The 17,462-nt window shown below is 45.1% G+C and overlaps 1 protein-coding gene across 10 annotated transcripts in view; it reads right to left on the bottom strand.

Annotated features, from left to right (window-relative positions):
* Nucleotides 1-10,782: 10,782 nt before the first annotated feature.
* CUTA (cutA divalent cation tolerance homolog) overlaps nucleotides 10,783-17,462 on the bottom strand; it is a 44,764-nt gene continuing 38,084 nt past the window's right edge. For all 10 annotated transcript variants that reach the window (XM_077286299.1, XM_077286301.1, XM_077286296.1 and 7 more), the window contains exons 6-7: nucleotides 13,044-13,093; nucleotides 10,783-10,955 (exon numbers count right to left, since the gene is read on the bottom strand). In XM_077286299.1, coding sequence (XP_077142414.1) covers nucleotides 10,856-10,955; nucleotides 13,044-13,093 — 150 coding nt within the window. In that variant the 3' untranslated portion in view covers nucleotides 10,783-10,855. The remainder of the gene's footprint in view (nucleotides 10,956-13,043; nucleotides 13,094-17,462) is intronic.

Genomic DNA, 17,462 nt, shown 5'->3' on the forward strand with positions numbered 1-17,462 from the left:
TAGGACGTAGTATGTGTATACATAAGCACATATCATAGCAGAAGGCAGAGCGCGCTAGCGCTGAGTAAGCATATGTTAAGGAAGTTGGATGCTGCATACCTGTGTCCAGTGGTGCCGCGGTATCCACCGCTGTGGAGTGGACAAGGGGAGATGAACTTCTTTATATAACGATATGAGGGATCTGGCCGGTGTACAGTTCCGGTTTCCTGTATGTGGACCGGACTGTACTGCGCATGTGCAGAAGTGACGCATGAGTGGGCGTGTCACTCAATGCGTTCCACCGCTGTGAGAAAGATGCGTTCCACTCAAAGAGTGATAGGATTCTGCCTGTAATGAACTAGGGGCGTGTTGTAGGCGTATGTCCGCAGTGGAGTATGAATCGGACCAGAGAGCAACTTAATAGCTATAATGTAGATAGCTGAGATTAGGAATATGTGAGGGCACAGGGAGGATTACGGGGAAAGATGTAAAAGAAAAAAAGAAAAAACAGACAAGACTAGGTATTGAATACCCAGGTGCGCTTATCGGTTAAAGAGGTGACGTAGAGGTTTCAAGTCGGACACCTAGGTGAAGAGATGCTGAAAGTGCAGGTTTCTATGCAGTGCTCAGCGGTGTCCGAGGGTCAGTAGAGGCGACTCTGGAGGAATAAAGAGAAAACATTAGTGCCTGAACGGAAAGTATCATAAAACACTTATAAAAATGCCATCAGGTCGTAATCTTTATTGAGACCCTTGGGAAAGAGTGTTTCCAATGTATGAATCCAGAACGCTTCCCGTTTTTTTAATAAAGATGACCTGTCGCCACCTCTCCTGGGTGGTGGGACTGAATCGATAACCTGGTACCTGAGCTGTGATACAGAGTGCCCTTGGGACTGAAAATGGTTGGGGATTGGTAATAGCAAGTTTTTGCACCGGATTGTGGACTTGTGCTTGGAAATCTGATTTCTCACGGGCTGCGTAGTTTCACCAATGTAGAGAAGGCCACATGGGCATTTTATCATATATACTACAAAGGAAGAATCGCACGTGTAGTAATCTCTGAAGTGGAAGATTTTACCAGACCTGGGGTGATGAAAAGTATTGCCTTTTTGAATATTGTTGCACTGAGCACAGTGTAAACGGGAATGTGCCCGTGTTAGGTTTGGATAGGAAACGTTGTTTTTGAGGAATACTTGGGCCAATATCGGCCCTAACTAGATTATCCCTGAGGTTTGGCGGTCTTTTAAAACAGGGTAGAAAGGGTTCCCTGAATTCTGGCACATTGGGATGAGCGGTAGTAGCCAACAGATGCCAGTGTTTCCTTATAGACTTGTGCAGTATATACAGTGGGGCAAAAAAGTATTTAGTCAGTCAGCAATAGTGCAAGTTCCACCACTTAAAAAGATGAGAGGCGTCTGTAATTTACATCATAGATAGACCTCAACTATGGGAGACAAACTGAGACAAAAAAATCCAGAAAATCACATTGTCTGTTTTTTTATCATTTTATTTGCATATTATGGTGGAAAATAAGTATTTGGTCAGAAACAAAATTTCATCTCAATACTTTGTAATATATCCTTTGTTGGCAATGACAGAGGTCAAACATTTTCTGTAAGTCTTCACAAGGTTGCCACACACTGTTGTTGGTATGTTGGCCCATTCCTCCATGCAGATCTCCTCTAGAGCAGTGATGTTTTTGGCTTTTCGCTTGGCAACACGGACTTTCAACTCCCTCCAAAGGTTTTCTATAGGGTTGAGATCTGGAGACTGGCTAGGCCACTCCAGGACCTTGAAATGCTTCTTACGAAGCCACTCCTTCGTTGCCCTGGCGGTGTGCTTTGGATCATTGTCATGTTGAAAGACCCAGCCACGTTTCATCTTCAATGCCCTTGCTGATGGAAGGAGGTTTGCACTCAAAATCTCACGATACATGGCCCCATTCATTCTTTCATGTACCCGGATCAGTCGTCCTGGCCCCTTTGCAGAGAAACAGCCCCAAAGCATGATGTTTCCACCACCATGCTTTACAGTAGGTATGGTGTTTGGATGCAACTCAGTATTCTTTTTCCTCCAAACACGACAAGTTGTGTTTCTACCAAACAGTTCCAGTTTGGTTTCATCAGACCATAGGACATTCTCCCAAAACTCCTCTGGATCATCAAAATGCTCTCTAGCAAACTTCAGATGGGCCCGGACATGTACTGGCTTAAGCAGTGGGACACGTCTGGCACTGCAGCATCTGAGTCCATGGTGGCGTAGTGTGTTACTTATGGTAGACCTTGTTACATTGGTCCCAGCTCTCTGCAGTTCATTCACTAGGTCCCCCCGCGTGGTTCTGGGATTTTTGCTCACCGTTCTTGTGATCATTCTGACCCCACGGGGTGGGATTTTGCGTGGAGCCCCAGATCGAGGGAGATTATCAGTGGTCTTGAATGTCTTCCATTTTCTAATTATTGCTCCCACTGTTGATTTCTTCACTCCAAGCTGGTTGGCTATTGCAGTCTTCCCAGCCTGGTGCAGGGCTACAATTTTGTTTCTGGTGTCCTTTGACAGCTCTTTGGTCTTCACCATAGTGGAGTTTGGAGTCAGACTGTTTGAGGGTGTGCACAGGTGTGCACAGGTGTATTTTTATGCTGATAACAAGTTTAAACAGGTGCCATTACTACAGGTAATGAGTGGGGGAAAGAGGAGACTCTTAAAGAAGAAGTTACAGGTCTGTGAGAGCCAGAAATCTTGATTGTTTGTTTCTGACCAAATACTTATTTTCCACCATAATATGCAAATAAAATGATAAAAAAACAGACAATGTGATTTTCTGGATTTTTTTGTCTCAGTTTGTCTCCAATAGTTGAGGTCTACCTACGATGTAAATTACAGACGCCTCTCATCTTTTTAAGTGGTGGAACTTGCACTATTGCTGACTGACTAAATACTTTTTTGCCCCACTGTAAGAGGCAGGATGGTAAAGATGGACAAACGGAATACGTTTGTCCGTGTTTTTGCCAGGGATGGTGGGTGGAGGGTCTTTTGAACGTTCCAGGATGTTAGGGGGGTAGCCTCTTTTTTCGAATTTATTGGTCATGTCAAGAAGACGTTTGTTTCTCAGAGGGCCATCTGGGACAATACGTTTGACTCTTTGGAACTGGGACCTGGGGATGGAGCGTTTGACTGGGGGGGGGGGAATGAAAACTTTGAAAGTGAAGTATACTGTTCCTATCCGTAGGTTTAATGTAAAGGTCCGTGGTCAGTAGGCCCTCAGAATCTTTAAGGACCATAGTGTCCAAAAAATTGATGGCATGATGGTCATAATTCATGGTGAATTTGATCCCTGGCCAGGCATCGTTGAGAAACGCAAAAAACTCCTGTAGGGACGCCAATGAGCCCCCCCCCCCAATGCAAAAAATGTCATCAATTTAACGTTTCCAGAGGGAAATGTTATTGATGTATAAGGGATGTTTATAAATGATAGAGGATTCAAAATCGGACATATAAGTATTAGCATAAGGGGGCGCTACATTGGAGCCCATCGCGGTCCCCCAGGTAGGAAAAAAGTACTCTGAAACAAAAAAAAGTTGTTATACAACACAGTTGTTAGCAGGTCCACACAGAGGTTGATTTGATCGATGTCAAAGCCGGAAGTAGTGAGTGAATGGGGAACTGAGTTGATACCATTAATGTGTGGGATAGAGGTATAGAGGTCTTTGACATTGAAGGTTATCAATAGGGTATCAGCTGGTACTTGTTTAACTCGTGAAATACATTGTAGAAATCCCCGTGTCAAGAAGAAATGAAAGAGAAGTTTGGGTGATGGGGGTCAACACTTTTTCAAAGTAAATGGATAGTGGGGACAGGATAGTGTCGGTGGAGGCGACTATAGGTCTCCCTGGAGGGTTATGTAAATTCTTGTGAATTTTAGGTAAGGTATAGAATACCGGTGTGATGGGGTTCTCCTTTCTTAGGTATTCGTGAGTCTTGACATCGAGGATGCCAAGTGAGGAGTATTTAGATAGAATGGACTCAATTTTCATACGGATCTCCGGAGTGGGATCCTTGGTAAGTTTGGTATATACCGTGGTGTCACCTAGTTGTCTATTGAGCTCAGTTATGTATGCCACCTTGTCCATAACAACAAGGGCACCGCCCTTGTCTGCTGGCTTTATCACTAAGCTGTCATCCTTTCGTAGTGATGACAATGCTTGTAATTCGGTGGGAGACAAGTTGTGGGGAAAGAACAATCTATTTTCAATATCATCACGTATGTTGTTAAATGAATCTTGAATAAAGCTTATAAATTTCTCCACTGCATGGGACCCCTGAGGTGGACGAAAGGAGCTCTTGTTACGGAGGCCCAAATTAGAGATGGACATGGAATTGGGGGAAGATGGAATGGCAGTGTTAGAGATAGGTGATGAGGCGAAATAAGCTTTAAGTCTAAGAAGACGGAAGAAACGCTGTAGGTCCATTTCAAGTTGAAACGTTTTACACTGGTATGAAGGACAGAAGGATAAGCCCTTTTGAAGGACATTTAATTCGGCAATGCCCAGAGACCTAGATGAAATATTGACCAAAATGGATTCTATACCTTGGATCTCGTGATCCTTGTGAAGTCCGGAGTGTTTTTTTCTTTCCGTGGCCCCGTCTGGTCTTCTTCTGGGGAAGCGTCGTCGTTGTCCTAAAAAAGGGGCAGAAGTAGAGGGGAGTGAGTTCCTGTCCGGCTTTGAACCCAATGTGGAGTAGTCCGTAGAGGATCTTGGGTTGCGAGAAGATTGGCATCTTGATGAGAAGTTGCCCTGCCATCGATAAACTTGGTTGGTTTTGTAGTCTATTGTGTCTCTAGAAAATTTGCTGCGCTTGCGGTTCTCGGTATCCCTTTTGTGTAGGTTGACGCGGTCCTGGATCTGGGTTTTCAAAGATTGAAGCTCGTCAGGTGTTCTAACAGCGGCGAGTTGTGATTCGATGTTCTTGATCTGTGCTGAGTTGGTCTCGATAGCTTTGTGGAGGTGCTCTAGGGTGAGTGTTATCAAATCGAAAGAGCACTTGTTTAGTATCTGTTCAAACTTACTGCAGAAATCAGGACAGTCGTGAAAAAGAGTAGGGCGTAGTGGGACCCTTAGACCACGCGGAATTCTCTTAACCCTAAGGTATTCAGAGAGTGTGGCGCAGTGGAGTTCGATGTTAACCTGGTGCCTCAGTGCCCGTTCCAAGTCACGTCCCCGTGTTTCACTGGGGGGGGACTTCCAAAAACTCACTAGAGTTACACTATAACATGATGTTCCCTACCCAAATTCCCATCCCCCCCCCCCCGGCAATGTTATAGTGAGAAAAAAATTTTTTTTTAGATGTGTAAAAAAATTTTTTAAAACAATTCCTAATATGTATATATATATATATATATATATATAGTTCCCATAAAAACATCTCTTTATCTAAATAAAACAAACAAAATAAAAGTACACATATTTAGTATCGCCGTGTCCGTACCGACCCGACCTAGAAAACTGTCCCACTAGTTAACCCCTTCAGCGAACACCGTAAAAAAAAAGAGCGAGGCAAAAAACAACGCTTTATTATCATACCGCCGAACAAAAAATGGAATAACATGCGATCAAAAAGACGGATATAAATAACCATGGTACCGCTGAAAACGTCATCTTTGTCCCGCAAAAAACGAGCCACCATACAACATCATCAGAGAAAAAATGAAAAAGTTATAGTCCTCAGAATAAAGCGATGCAAAAATTATTTCTATAAAGTAGTTTTTAGCGTAAAAAAGCGCCAAAACATAAAAAACTGACCCGAAGAATAAAACTGCTTTATCCATTTTACCAAACGTGAAACGGTATAAACACCCCCCCCCCCCCCAAAAAAAAATAAAAATAAAAATTCATGAATAGCTGGTTTTTGGTCATTCTGCCTCACAAAAATCGGAATAAAAAGCAAATCAAAAATGTCACGTGCCCGAAAATGTTACCAATTAAAACGTCAACTCATCCCACAAAAAACAAGACCTCACATGACTCTGTGGACTCAAATATGGAAAAATTATAGCTCTCAAATATGGTAATGCAAAAAATATTTTTTGCAATAAAAAGTGTCTTTTAGTGTGTGACGGCTGCCAATCATAAAAATCCGCTAGAAAACCCGCTATAAATAGTAAATCAAACCCCCCTTCATCACCCCTTTAGTTAGGGAAAAATTAAAAAAAATATATTTATTTCCATTTTCCCATTAGGGTTAGGGCTAGGGTTGGGGCTACAGTTAGGGTTGGGCTAAAGTTAGGGTTTGGATTACATTTACGGTTGGGAATAGGGTTGGGATTAGGGTTAGGGGTGTGTCAGGGTTAGGGGGGTGGCTAGGGTTACCGTTGGGATTAGGGTTAGGGGTGTGTTTGGATTAGAGTTTCAGTTATAATTGGGGGGTTTCCACTGTTTAGGCACATCAGGGGCTCTCCAAACGCGACATGGCGTCCGATCTCAATTCCAGCCAATTCTGCGTTGAAAAAGGAAAACAGTGCTCCTTCCCTTCCGAGCTCTCCCGTGCGCCCAAACAGGGGTTTACCCCAACATATGGGGTATCAGCGTACTCAGGACACATTGGACAACTTTTGGGGTCCAATTTCTCCTGTTACCCTTGGGAAAATACAAAACTGGGGGCTAAAAAATAATTTTTTGTGGGAAAAAAAAAAGTTTTTTTATTTTCACGGCTCTGCGTTACAAACTGTAGTGAAACACTCGGGGGTTCAAAGTTCTCACAACACATCTAGGTAAGTTCCTTGGGGGGTCTAGTTTCCAATATGGGCCCGCACAACCACATAATATAGAAAATGAACAAAACGTTTTATTAAACACCACAGCAGAACATATAAAAACAATTAAAATACAATAAATGTACACACAACACCCCTATTCAATGTACACAACACCCCATGCAGGATGATGAAAATGATAGCCTGCCGTGAATACTCAACTGACCCAAGTAGAAAAGCAGCTGAGGTCCGAAGCTAGCGTCCAAAAATAGTAAGGTCATAAAGAGCCCTACAGATGTCCATGCCTGAAAATAGCTGGCGTTAGAGCAGAATGGGGTGTGTGGAGGAAACCTCTATCTATACAACTGTGGCAAAGCACATTTTGAGGTCAGCTTGACTACAGTCCATATTGTATCTTCATTGCATGTTTACAGATACATTTTGCTTGAATAGGGGTGTTGTGTGTACATTTATTGTATTTTAATTGTTTTTATATGTTCTGCTGTGGTGTTTAATAAAAGGTTTTGTTCATTTTCTATATTATGTGGTTGTGCGGGCCCTTTTTTCAGTCCAATCTGTTTTCTTCTTCTGTGATTATATAGTTATTGGACTGAGCATCGCACCCCTTTCCCTTTAAGTATTATATACAGCTTGAGTGCACCCTTTCCATTATTTATGATAGTTTCCAATATGGGGTCACTTGTGGGAGGTTTCTACGGTTTAGTTACATCAGGGGCTCTGCAAATGCAATGTAACGCCTGCAGACCAATCCATCTAAGTCTGCATTCCAAATGGCGCTCCTTCCCTTCCGAGCTCTGCCATGTGCTCAAACGGTGGTTCCCCCCACATATGGGGTATCAGCGTACTCAGTTGAAATTGAACCCCAAAAGTTGTCCAATTTGTCCTGTTACCCTTGGAAAAATACAAAACTGGGGGCTAAAAAATATTTTTTGTGGAAAAAAAGGATTTTCTATTTTCACGGCTCTGCGTTATAAACTGTAGTGAAACACTTGGGGGTCCAAAGTTCTCACAACACATCTAGACAAGTTCCTTAGGGGTCTAGTTTCCAATATGGGGTTACTTGTGGGGGACTTCTACTGTTTAGGTACGTCAGGGGCTCTGCAAATGCAACGTGACGCCTGCAGACCAATCCATCTAAGTCTGCATTCCAAATGGCGCTCCTTCCCTTCCGAGCTCTGCCATGCGCTCAAACGGTGGTTCCCCCCCACATATGGGGTATCAGCATACTCAGGACAAATTATACAACAATTTTTGGGGTCCAATTTCTCCTGTTACCCTTGGGAAAACACAAAACTGGGGGCTAAAAAATAATTTTTGTGGGAAAAAAAAGAATTTTTATTTTCACGGCTCTGCATTATAAACTGTAGTGAAACACTTGGGGGTTCAAAGCTCTCAGTACACATCTAGATGAGTTCCTTAGGGGGTCTACTTTCCAAAATGGTGTCACTTGTGGAGGGTTTAAATGTTTAGACACATCAGTGGCTTTCCAAACGCAACATGGCGTGCCATCTCAATTCCAGTCAATTTTGCATTGAAAAGTCAAATGGCGCTCCTTCCCTTCCGAGCTCTCCCATGCGCCCAAACAGTGGTTTACCCCCACATATGGGGTATCAGCGTACTCAGGAGAAATTGTACAACAACTTTTGGGGTCCAATTTCTTCTCTTACCCTTGGGAAAATAAAAAATTGGGGGCGGAAAGATCATTTTTGTGAAAAAATATGATTTTTTATTTTTACGGCTCTGCATTATAAACTTCTGTGAATCACTTAATGGGTCAAAGTGCTCACCACACATCTAGATAAGTTCCTGAGGGGGGTCTACTTTCCAAAATGGTGTTACTTGTGGAGGGTTTCAATGTTTAGGCACATCAGGGGCTCTCCAAACGCAACTTGGTGACCCATCTCAATTCCTGTCAATTTTGCATTGAAAAGTCAAATGGCGCTCCTTCGCTTCCGAGCTCTGCCATGTGCCCAAACAGTGGTTTACCTGCATATATGGGGTATCGGCGTACTCAGGACAAATTGTACAACAACTTTTGGGGTACCCTTATAAATAAAACAATTTGGAGCTGAAGTAAATTTTTTGTGAAAAAAAGTTAAATGTTCAGTTTTATTTAAGGGGAAACGTTTCTCCTTATGGAGAGTGACATACCAGCTGGCTTGTCAAGGTAAGCAGGCTTATTCGCCGTGCAAAGCTCCTCTGGGAATTTAAATATGCAAATTGCCTCTTCTGAGAAAAAGAGGACTTAACTCTATAGCGCCACCTATTGGAAGTAGCGATCCTACAAGTCACAATCAACCCTTTAACGAGTCGTGCAATATGACTTAGGATGAAAGCCAAATCAGCATCTCAATTCGCAGACACGGTGTTTCGGGCTGTTGACCCTCGTCAGTGCGAAGCATGAGAACTGATTTGGCTAGGTTTCTCAGAAGAGGCAATTTGCATATTTAAATTCCCAGAGGAGCATTGCACGGCGAATAAGCCTCCTTACCTTGACAAGCCAGCTGGTATGTCACTCTCCATAAGGAGAAACGTTACCCCTTAGACCCCAGTCCAGAGCCTCTCACCTAGCCAAATCAGTTCTCATGCTTCGCACTGATGAGGGCCAACAGCTCGAAACACCGTGTCTGCGAATTGAGGTGCTGATTTGGCTTTTATCCTAAGTCATATTGCATGACTCGTTAAAGGGTTGATTGTGACTTGTAGGATCGCTACTACCAACAGGTGGTGCTATAGAGTTAAGTCCTCTTTTTCTCAGAAGAGGCAATTTGCATTTTTATTTAAACATTCCAAAAATTCCTGTGAAACACCTGAAGGGTTAATAAACTTCTTGAATGTGGTTTTGAGCACCTTGAGGGGGTGCAGTTTTTAGAATGGTGTCACACTTGGTTATTTTCTATCATATAGACCCCTCAAAATGACTTCAAATGAGATGTGGTCCCTAAAAAAAACCAAATGGTGTTGTAAAAATGAGAAATTGCTGGTCAACTTTTAACCCTTATCTTATAACTCCCTAACAAAAAAAAAATTTTGGTTCCAAAATTGTGCTTATGTAAAGTAGACATGTGGGAAATGTTACTTATTAATTATTTTGTATGACATATCTCTGTGATTTAATTGCATAAAAATTAAAAGTTGGAAAATTACAAAATTTTCAAAATTTTCGCCAAATTTCCATTTTTTTCACAAATAAACGCAGGTAATATCACAGAAATTTTACAACTATCATGAACTACAAAATCTCACGAGAAAAAATGTCAAGAATCACCGGGATCCGTTGAAGCGTTCCAGAGTTATAACCTCATAAAGGGACAGTGGTCAGAATTGTAAAAATTGGCCTGGTCATAAACGTGCAAAACACCCTTGGGGGTAAAGGTACAAACTTTTTACTTTGTTTTATTTATTTTTGGGGAGATGGGATGAACAAAAGCAATTACTGCATTTTTTTAGGCGATGTGCACACGTTCAGGATTTCTTGCAGAAATTTCCTGAGAAAAACCTGAAATTTTCTGCAAGAAATCTGCATGCGTTTTTTGCGCGTTTTTGGTGCCTTTTTTGCGTGTTTTTTTGCGGATTTTTCCAGACATTTCTCAATGCATTATATAGTGGGAAATCCGCAAAAAATCTGCGAAATTAATGAACATGCTGCGTTTTTTACCGCGATGCGTTTTTTTCGCGGAAAAAAATGCATCATGTGCACAAAAATTGCGGAATTCATTCTAAATGATGGGATGCATGATGTATGCTGTTTTTTTGCGGTTTTATAGCGAAAACAAAAACGCGAAAAATCAGCAACGTGTGCACGCAGCCTTATTGTTTTAATTTTGAACTTTTATTCTCATAATAAAACCTCTAATTGTTAAAAAAAAAAATAGCAATTTTAGGGTTTTAGAAAAATTATTTGTAAACTCGCAGTGACATAGTTGTATCATTTGGGCGCCTGCGGTGATATACTGCAGAGGAAAACGCCACGTGTAATCACAGCGTTGCAGTGATCCAGAGAATTTACTGAGTAAAAGATGGAAAATGCAAGGATTCAGCCAGATAAAAAAAAGGATTTATTTGTAATCTGACATCTTCCCTCCGACTTCCCAGCCGCAGAAGAGTCTCACTCCGGGACGTTGTCTGTAACCCAGGACAGATAGGGAGCGTTCCCCTGCTCTATGGGGATGCTGATCACCTCGCACACTTCATACGGATGCACGGATCTGAAGGAGGAAGAAGAAAAAGGCCCAGAAGCAAATCATGAAGAACAGCAAGATGCGAGTAGGGAGAAAATTAGATTTATGGGATTAAAAAGAAACAATAGATCTGGCTAAACGAGATTGTAAATACTGGGGTCCGACTGGCGAGACCCCACCGATCCCGAGAAAGAAGCTCTGCAGAGTCCATTAAGGAGGGAGTGGAGGATGTACAGCACAATGATCTGCTCCATTCGGTAATCCCATAAACAATGGATGACGCGGAGGTGCTCATGCTAGACTTCATCTGGACAGGGCTCTGCATTCTTGGGATCAGTAGGCTTCCCAGCGGTCGGACCTCCAGCGATCAGTAATTAGCAATCCTGGTACATAGCTCGTCTTAGATTAGAGAATTAAATCGTTTTTTTTTTTCACCTAGCGCCACCTGTGAGTACAGGCTGTGTCTGGTACTGCAGCTCAGCCCTCTTTAGGGAAATATATTAACACTTACCCTAATGATGTGGCTGGCGCTGTTTCTTGCTAAATCAAATCTTAGACAATCCCATTAACAATTATGTTAGGAGAGACAGCCATGTCTGTGCCGAGTCTCATCCTGCCTCTCGCTACTGCAAGGGAGGAGAGCACATACGTCTGTGAATGTCAGGGCTGCATCGCTGCAGACTGTATGTGGGGATCCCTCAGCGTGGGTCGCGTCAGGGGGGTTTCCAGTATATGGTGGATCTAGTTGGGTGTACAGCAAGTTTTTTTTCAGGTGTTCCCAGTATACAACGGGTCTTGTGGCATGGTCCTGGCATATGGCGGGTCCTGTGGAGTGTTCCTGGTATATGGCGGGTGTTGTGGGATGTTCCTGGTATATGGCGGGTCCTGTGGAGTATTCCTGGTATGTGGTAGGTCTTGTGGGGTGTTCCTGGTATGTGGTAGGTCTTGTGGGGTGTTCCCGTTATATGGCGGGTCCTGTGGAGTGTTCCTGGTATGTGGTAGGTCTTGTGGGGTGTTCCCGTTATATGGCGAGTCCTGTGGGGTGTTCGTGGTATGTGGTAGGTCTTGTGGGGTGTTCCCAATATATGGCAGGTCCTGTGGAGTGTTCCTGGTATACGGCAGGTCTTGTTGGGCGTTATCAGTATACGGCGGGTCTTGTGGGGTGTTCCCAGTATATGGCAGGGACTGTGGGGTGTTCCTGGTATACGGCAGGTCTTGTGGGGTGTTCTCAGTATACGGCGGGTCTTGTGGGGTGTTTCCGGTATATGGCAGGTCTTGTGGGGTGTTCCCGGTATGTGGTAGGTCTTGTAGGGTGTTCCCGTTATATGGCAGGTCCTGTGGGATGTTTTTATAAACAGCAGGTTTTGTGGGGTGTTTCCAGTATATGGCAGGGACTGTGGGGTGTTCCCGGTATATGGTGGAGACAGGTATAATATTCTACTAAGAAGCCAATAGTACAGTCCAGCCGCCTCCTGTCATAGCAGTTGAATTCTCTAGAGGCGATGCCTCTTTCCGCAGGATAATGTCCCTAACACAACCAAAAATTCATGGTAACACCTCATCGCAATATTCCCAAGATCTCAATCCGATTGATCATCTGTGGGAGGATCAGGAAAAGTCAATCTATAGAGGCTGCCCCGAACAGCGCCCAGGACATATATACCAATCACCTCTCCCGATATGATGGGATGGTGCCGCAGCATCTTTCCTTATAACTCTTTATCGTGTCGTTCCTCTGTTTTCCTTCCTACAAATTTATGAATAAACTGCCAACTCTATGTCACCATTCCGCTTCTCAAATAGGCGAGTTCAGCATCCGCACTGATTGGACGGTGTGTGGGTAAATAGCGGCACACCTCAGTGTACTAGGAGGAATAACAGAGGGATGGCACAACAGTTCCAAGAAAATATGATCCCTCTAATGGATCTGCTGCTATCGACACCAGATACCATAGGGCATCGCCTGGAGCCAGCGGAGTCCAGACCAACACAATATTCGGCAGCTTTTTCAGTGTGGTGGCCAGTCAGTGTATGAGGCATCATCTCCATGCCATCCAAGTCCAAGCTGTGACCCCCTCGTTACTCAGATTCACGCGCTGCGGTCGCCATGCTCACCTGACATATTCTGTTACCGCATGGACCTTCGAGGATCTGGTCTTAATCATCTGTAACAAGAAGGTAACAATGGCTGATTATTATTGATTGGAAGAAGGTGAAACAAAAACAGTAACTGGAAGCGCCGGGTGACGGACGTGTCCGCTGTAACCTGACAACTACCTAATAATATCACTGCCAATAACTCAGCCACAAATAGAGAGCTATGGGGGATATTGAGCCTCCTTCATAAGACAAGATTGTTATTGGACTCATTTTGATGACAAAAAAGAAAAAAAAATAACTATAAATTCAGTGCTGTTATTAGTGGGCACCGGCTGCACCTACCTACTGGTCTCCGACCACCTTTTTCTCGGCCATTTTTCCTATGAACATGGAAGCTCTACCACAAACTCATCTAGTGCTGTCTTGGACCCTCTTTGCACTTCACAACCGCAGCGACACCCGATGGCACAGATTCCACTCGGTATCGGCCCATGTGGACGGGGTGGAAGAATACAGCCAGTTCTACCTTGTCCCAGAGATGCTCTATAGGACTAAGATCTGGGACAGTGAAGACCAGGGAGCGAGGAAAACTTGGCTGTCATGTTCCCAGGACCAAACACTTATTGTCCTTCTGTCATGGGGGAAAATAGCCACAGCGCTCATGTAAGTTCTACTGTCCCAATGTCCTTCCACCAGTATCAGAGGACCAGTGTGCACCAAGAAAACCTTTCCCCTGTTACCCTGCCCGCCTGACAGGAGATGTCACTAATATTGTGGCCATTCAGTGGTGCCTGACTCCAACTCCGGGCCTCGTCTTCATCCATAACTTTGTTCCTACAGATCACTACTTTGCATCGTTTGCGAGCGTTGTCCTACTCCTGGCTTCCTCCTGCCTGTGATCCCGTCTTGATCCGGGCATTTTACCACTGGCAGCATTTGTTCCGATTTACGCCATGATGGTCATTCATTGTTAAGTGCATTGCAGCCCCAACACGTGTGCTGAATTCAACAGAACATCACAGCAGGCTGGGACATCAATAAAGTCACAATGAGCACAATTACCACCCAGAATGCCCAACTATTCAGAGAACAGCCCCACCCAAATGACTACTCAGGATTAGCATATTGCACACCTTGGATTATGACTTTTCTTTTTATGCGAGGTCTTATTAAGAGTTCTTAAGGCTACTTTCACACATCCGTCTTTTTGTTTCAGGCTAAATCCGGCTCTTGAGAGGAAAACCGGAACCAGAAAAAATAAAAACCGAAACCGGTTTTCCCCCCCATTGAATTGTATTAGCGCCGGATTGCGCCGCATGGCCCAGCGTTCCTTCCGTTTTTTTCCGGATCCGGCTAAAATTCCGATTCCGGCATCTGGAAAAAACGTCTACTGTAACGTTTTTTGTCTGCGGCGAAATAGCCTTCCGGCTTTCGCTGCAATGGATGTCTATGGGCACCGGATTGCGCCGGATCCGGAAAAAGGCGGATCCGGCGGCCTGATCCGGCTTTTTACACTGAGCATGCTCAGAACCTATTGGCCTGCTCCCAGGACAAATATATAAACCAATGCCATTGAGGCCCACACTCACTTCCAGCCATACTGCCAGCCAGAGAGCCCACACCCTGCCAAGACTGAAGAGCCTGAGAGCGGAGCCTGCAACAGCTATCAAGCCTGAGAGCGGAGCCTGCCACAGCTATCAAGCCGGAGAGCGGAGCCTGCCACAGCCACCAAGCCTGAGAGCGGAGCCTGCCACAGCCACCAAGCCTGAGAGCGGAGCCTGCCAGAGCCATCAAGCCCGAGAGCGGAGCCTGCCACAGCCACCAAGCCAGAGAGCGGAGCCTGCCACAGCTACCAAGCCTGAGAGCGGAGCCTGCCACAGCTACCAAGCCTGAGAGCGGAGCCTGCCAGAGCCATCAAGCCCGAGAGCGGAGCCTGCCACAGCCACCAAGCCTGAGAGCGGAGCCTGCCACAGCTACCAAGCCTGAGAGCGGAGCCTGCCACAGCCACCAAGCCTGAGAGCGGAGCCTGCCACAGCTACCAAGCCTGAGAGCGGAGCCTGCCACAGCTACCAAGCCTGAGAGCGGAGCCTGCCACAGCCACCAAGCCTGAGAGCGGAGCCTGCCACAGCTACCAAGCCTGAGAGCGGAGCCTGCCACAGCCAGCCAAGCCGTACCAGAACAGCCATGTCTTCTTCTGAGAGCCCTCCCGTCGGCAGCGCACTGAGGTAAATATATATGTATTTTGTCATAATTTTGCTCTCTCTCTTTTGTGTGTGTTTGTGTATGGGTGTGTATGTGTATGTGTATATATTAATGTATTTTGCCATTTTTCTTTGTAGGAAGCTGCTGCCGCAGTCTATGAGGTGCTCCAAGATGAAGAGGGAAGGGGTGGAGAAACACCTGGAGCGGGATCACAATTGGAATGTTCCTTTCATGTATCGCGGAACCACAACCTAACACTACACACAACACATAACACAAGATACAAACTGATAAATTCAGACATCACACAACACATAAAAAATTATCATTATAGATATCACATGGCACACAACACATAGAAAGGCTACATACAAGCACATAATTTTTATGTTATTTTTCTTCTAGAGTTCGGATTCTGGTGCTCGATCCAGAGGTCCTTCCAGTGGCTCCCAGGGTCGTCGTGTAAGCATATATGGTTTTTTTTGGAGGTTTTCTATGTTTACAATTTTGTGTTAATTTTTTTTTCCCTTTTTTTATAACAGGCTTCACAGCGTGCTCCTGATTCTGACGGTGAGGAGGTCGGCCTTGATATTGACCTCCTCATCGATCTTGTCCGAGACAGGGAGCCGCTGAGGAACATGGGTGACCGCCGCCATGCTGATATCACAGTGACCCGTCGACTCTGGGAGCAAATCTGCCAAGAGCTTATAGCGAGGTGGGAGGACCTCGATGTTCGGGCCCAGAATCAAGAATGTAAGAATACACAGTTCAGTTTTGTTGATGAATTGTAAGTATTGTTTCTAACCAATTTTTGTGTTTCTCCTATTTTAACAGGTGAGAGGATTGTGAAAAGGTGGCGGTCGATTAGGGATCGCTTTAAGAAGGAGTTCAACAAAGATGCGGGCCCCGAGTGGATCTGGAGGACGCAGGAGCAAATACAATTATGCGCAAGCCCTGTCGTTCCTCAGGTCAACGATGGTGACACGAAGGTAAATATTACCCACCACATGTACTAACCAATGTTTAACATGTCTAAACCTCTTTTGCTCTTTCAGCCAGGGCCATGCAATGACAGTATATTAATTGTTTGTTTTTCTCTTTTGTTCCACAGCACCGTTGGGAGCACTCGGGAGCCTGCAGCACAGTTGAACCCTTCTGGGGCGATCCCTCAGGAGGCCGCCACCGAGGGACACTTTGACAGTGACGACCCCTCTGCACCTTCCCACTCTGCACCTTCCCACACATCGGATCCCTCTGTCCCATCCACGAGCGCTGGAGCATCCTGGCCGGTTCCATTGCATGTATCTGCTGGTGAGGATATAGCGTTTCCTGTACCCCACCCCTCTGCTGCTGCCGCCACCTCTAGCACACCTGTAGCATCGGGGCGCCTTCGGCAGAGGGGTCAGGTACAGAGTTATGCGCCCGAGTTCTTACACCTGAACGCATCATTCCAGAACTGTCTGAAAGTTTTGTCCGAGCAAATCGCTGCAGGTTTTAATTTAATAAATAAAAGTATACTCGAGATGCATACACTTCTGTTAACGATGCGTTCAGAGGCAAGACAGTCACCGAACAACACCTTTTTTTCAGTCGGTACTTGAGCAAATGGAGACGCTATCTGCTTCTCAGCAGATGCAAATAATGGAATCCTGCCAGTCTACTCTAGCGCTCATTGCCTCAAGAGCAGAGACTCTTGCCACCCATACTGCAACTGCCCCCCCTTCCTCCACTGTCCATCACTACAGCCACTACCATCCTCCTGACCCGTACCACCAACCACATCGTGCCCCGTTCCACCAGCCACAACTCTTCCAGCGTTCCCGTGCCCCTTCCCACCAGCCACACTACCAGCGTCCCGCCCGTGCCCCTTCCCACCAATATGATGATCCCGACCCATACCACTTCCCATCTACTTTATCCGCGCCTCCTCTCCCTGGCCACTACCACCAGCCTCTTTCACCTCCCTCCCAACCCTCTTCTCCACCCATCACTGCTTCTGCCTCCCAAAACATCACCTACACCCCTCCATCCTACCAAATTCCTAACCCAATCCCACTTTCCTGTCCACCCGCTCAATTGCCTTCTCCACTCCCTATTGATCCTTCCCCACCACCACCAACACATTCCTCTCTCCACACTCCCACTGTCGAAGTGTCCCTATCCGACAGCCCCTCCATCACTATCTCCACCCCGACTTATTCAAATCTATAGTTTTGTGTTCAGCAGAATAAA

The sequence above is a fragment of the Ranitomeya variabilis genome, chromosome 2 (assembly GCF_051348905.1).
Source record: "Ranitomeya variabilis isolate aRanVar5 chromosome 2, aRanVar5.hap1, whole genome shotgun sequence".
In the NCBI taxonomy this organism is placed as follows: Eukaryota; Metazoa; Chordata; class Amphibia; order Anura; family Dendrobatidae; genus Ranitomeya; species Ranitomeya variabilis.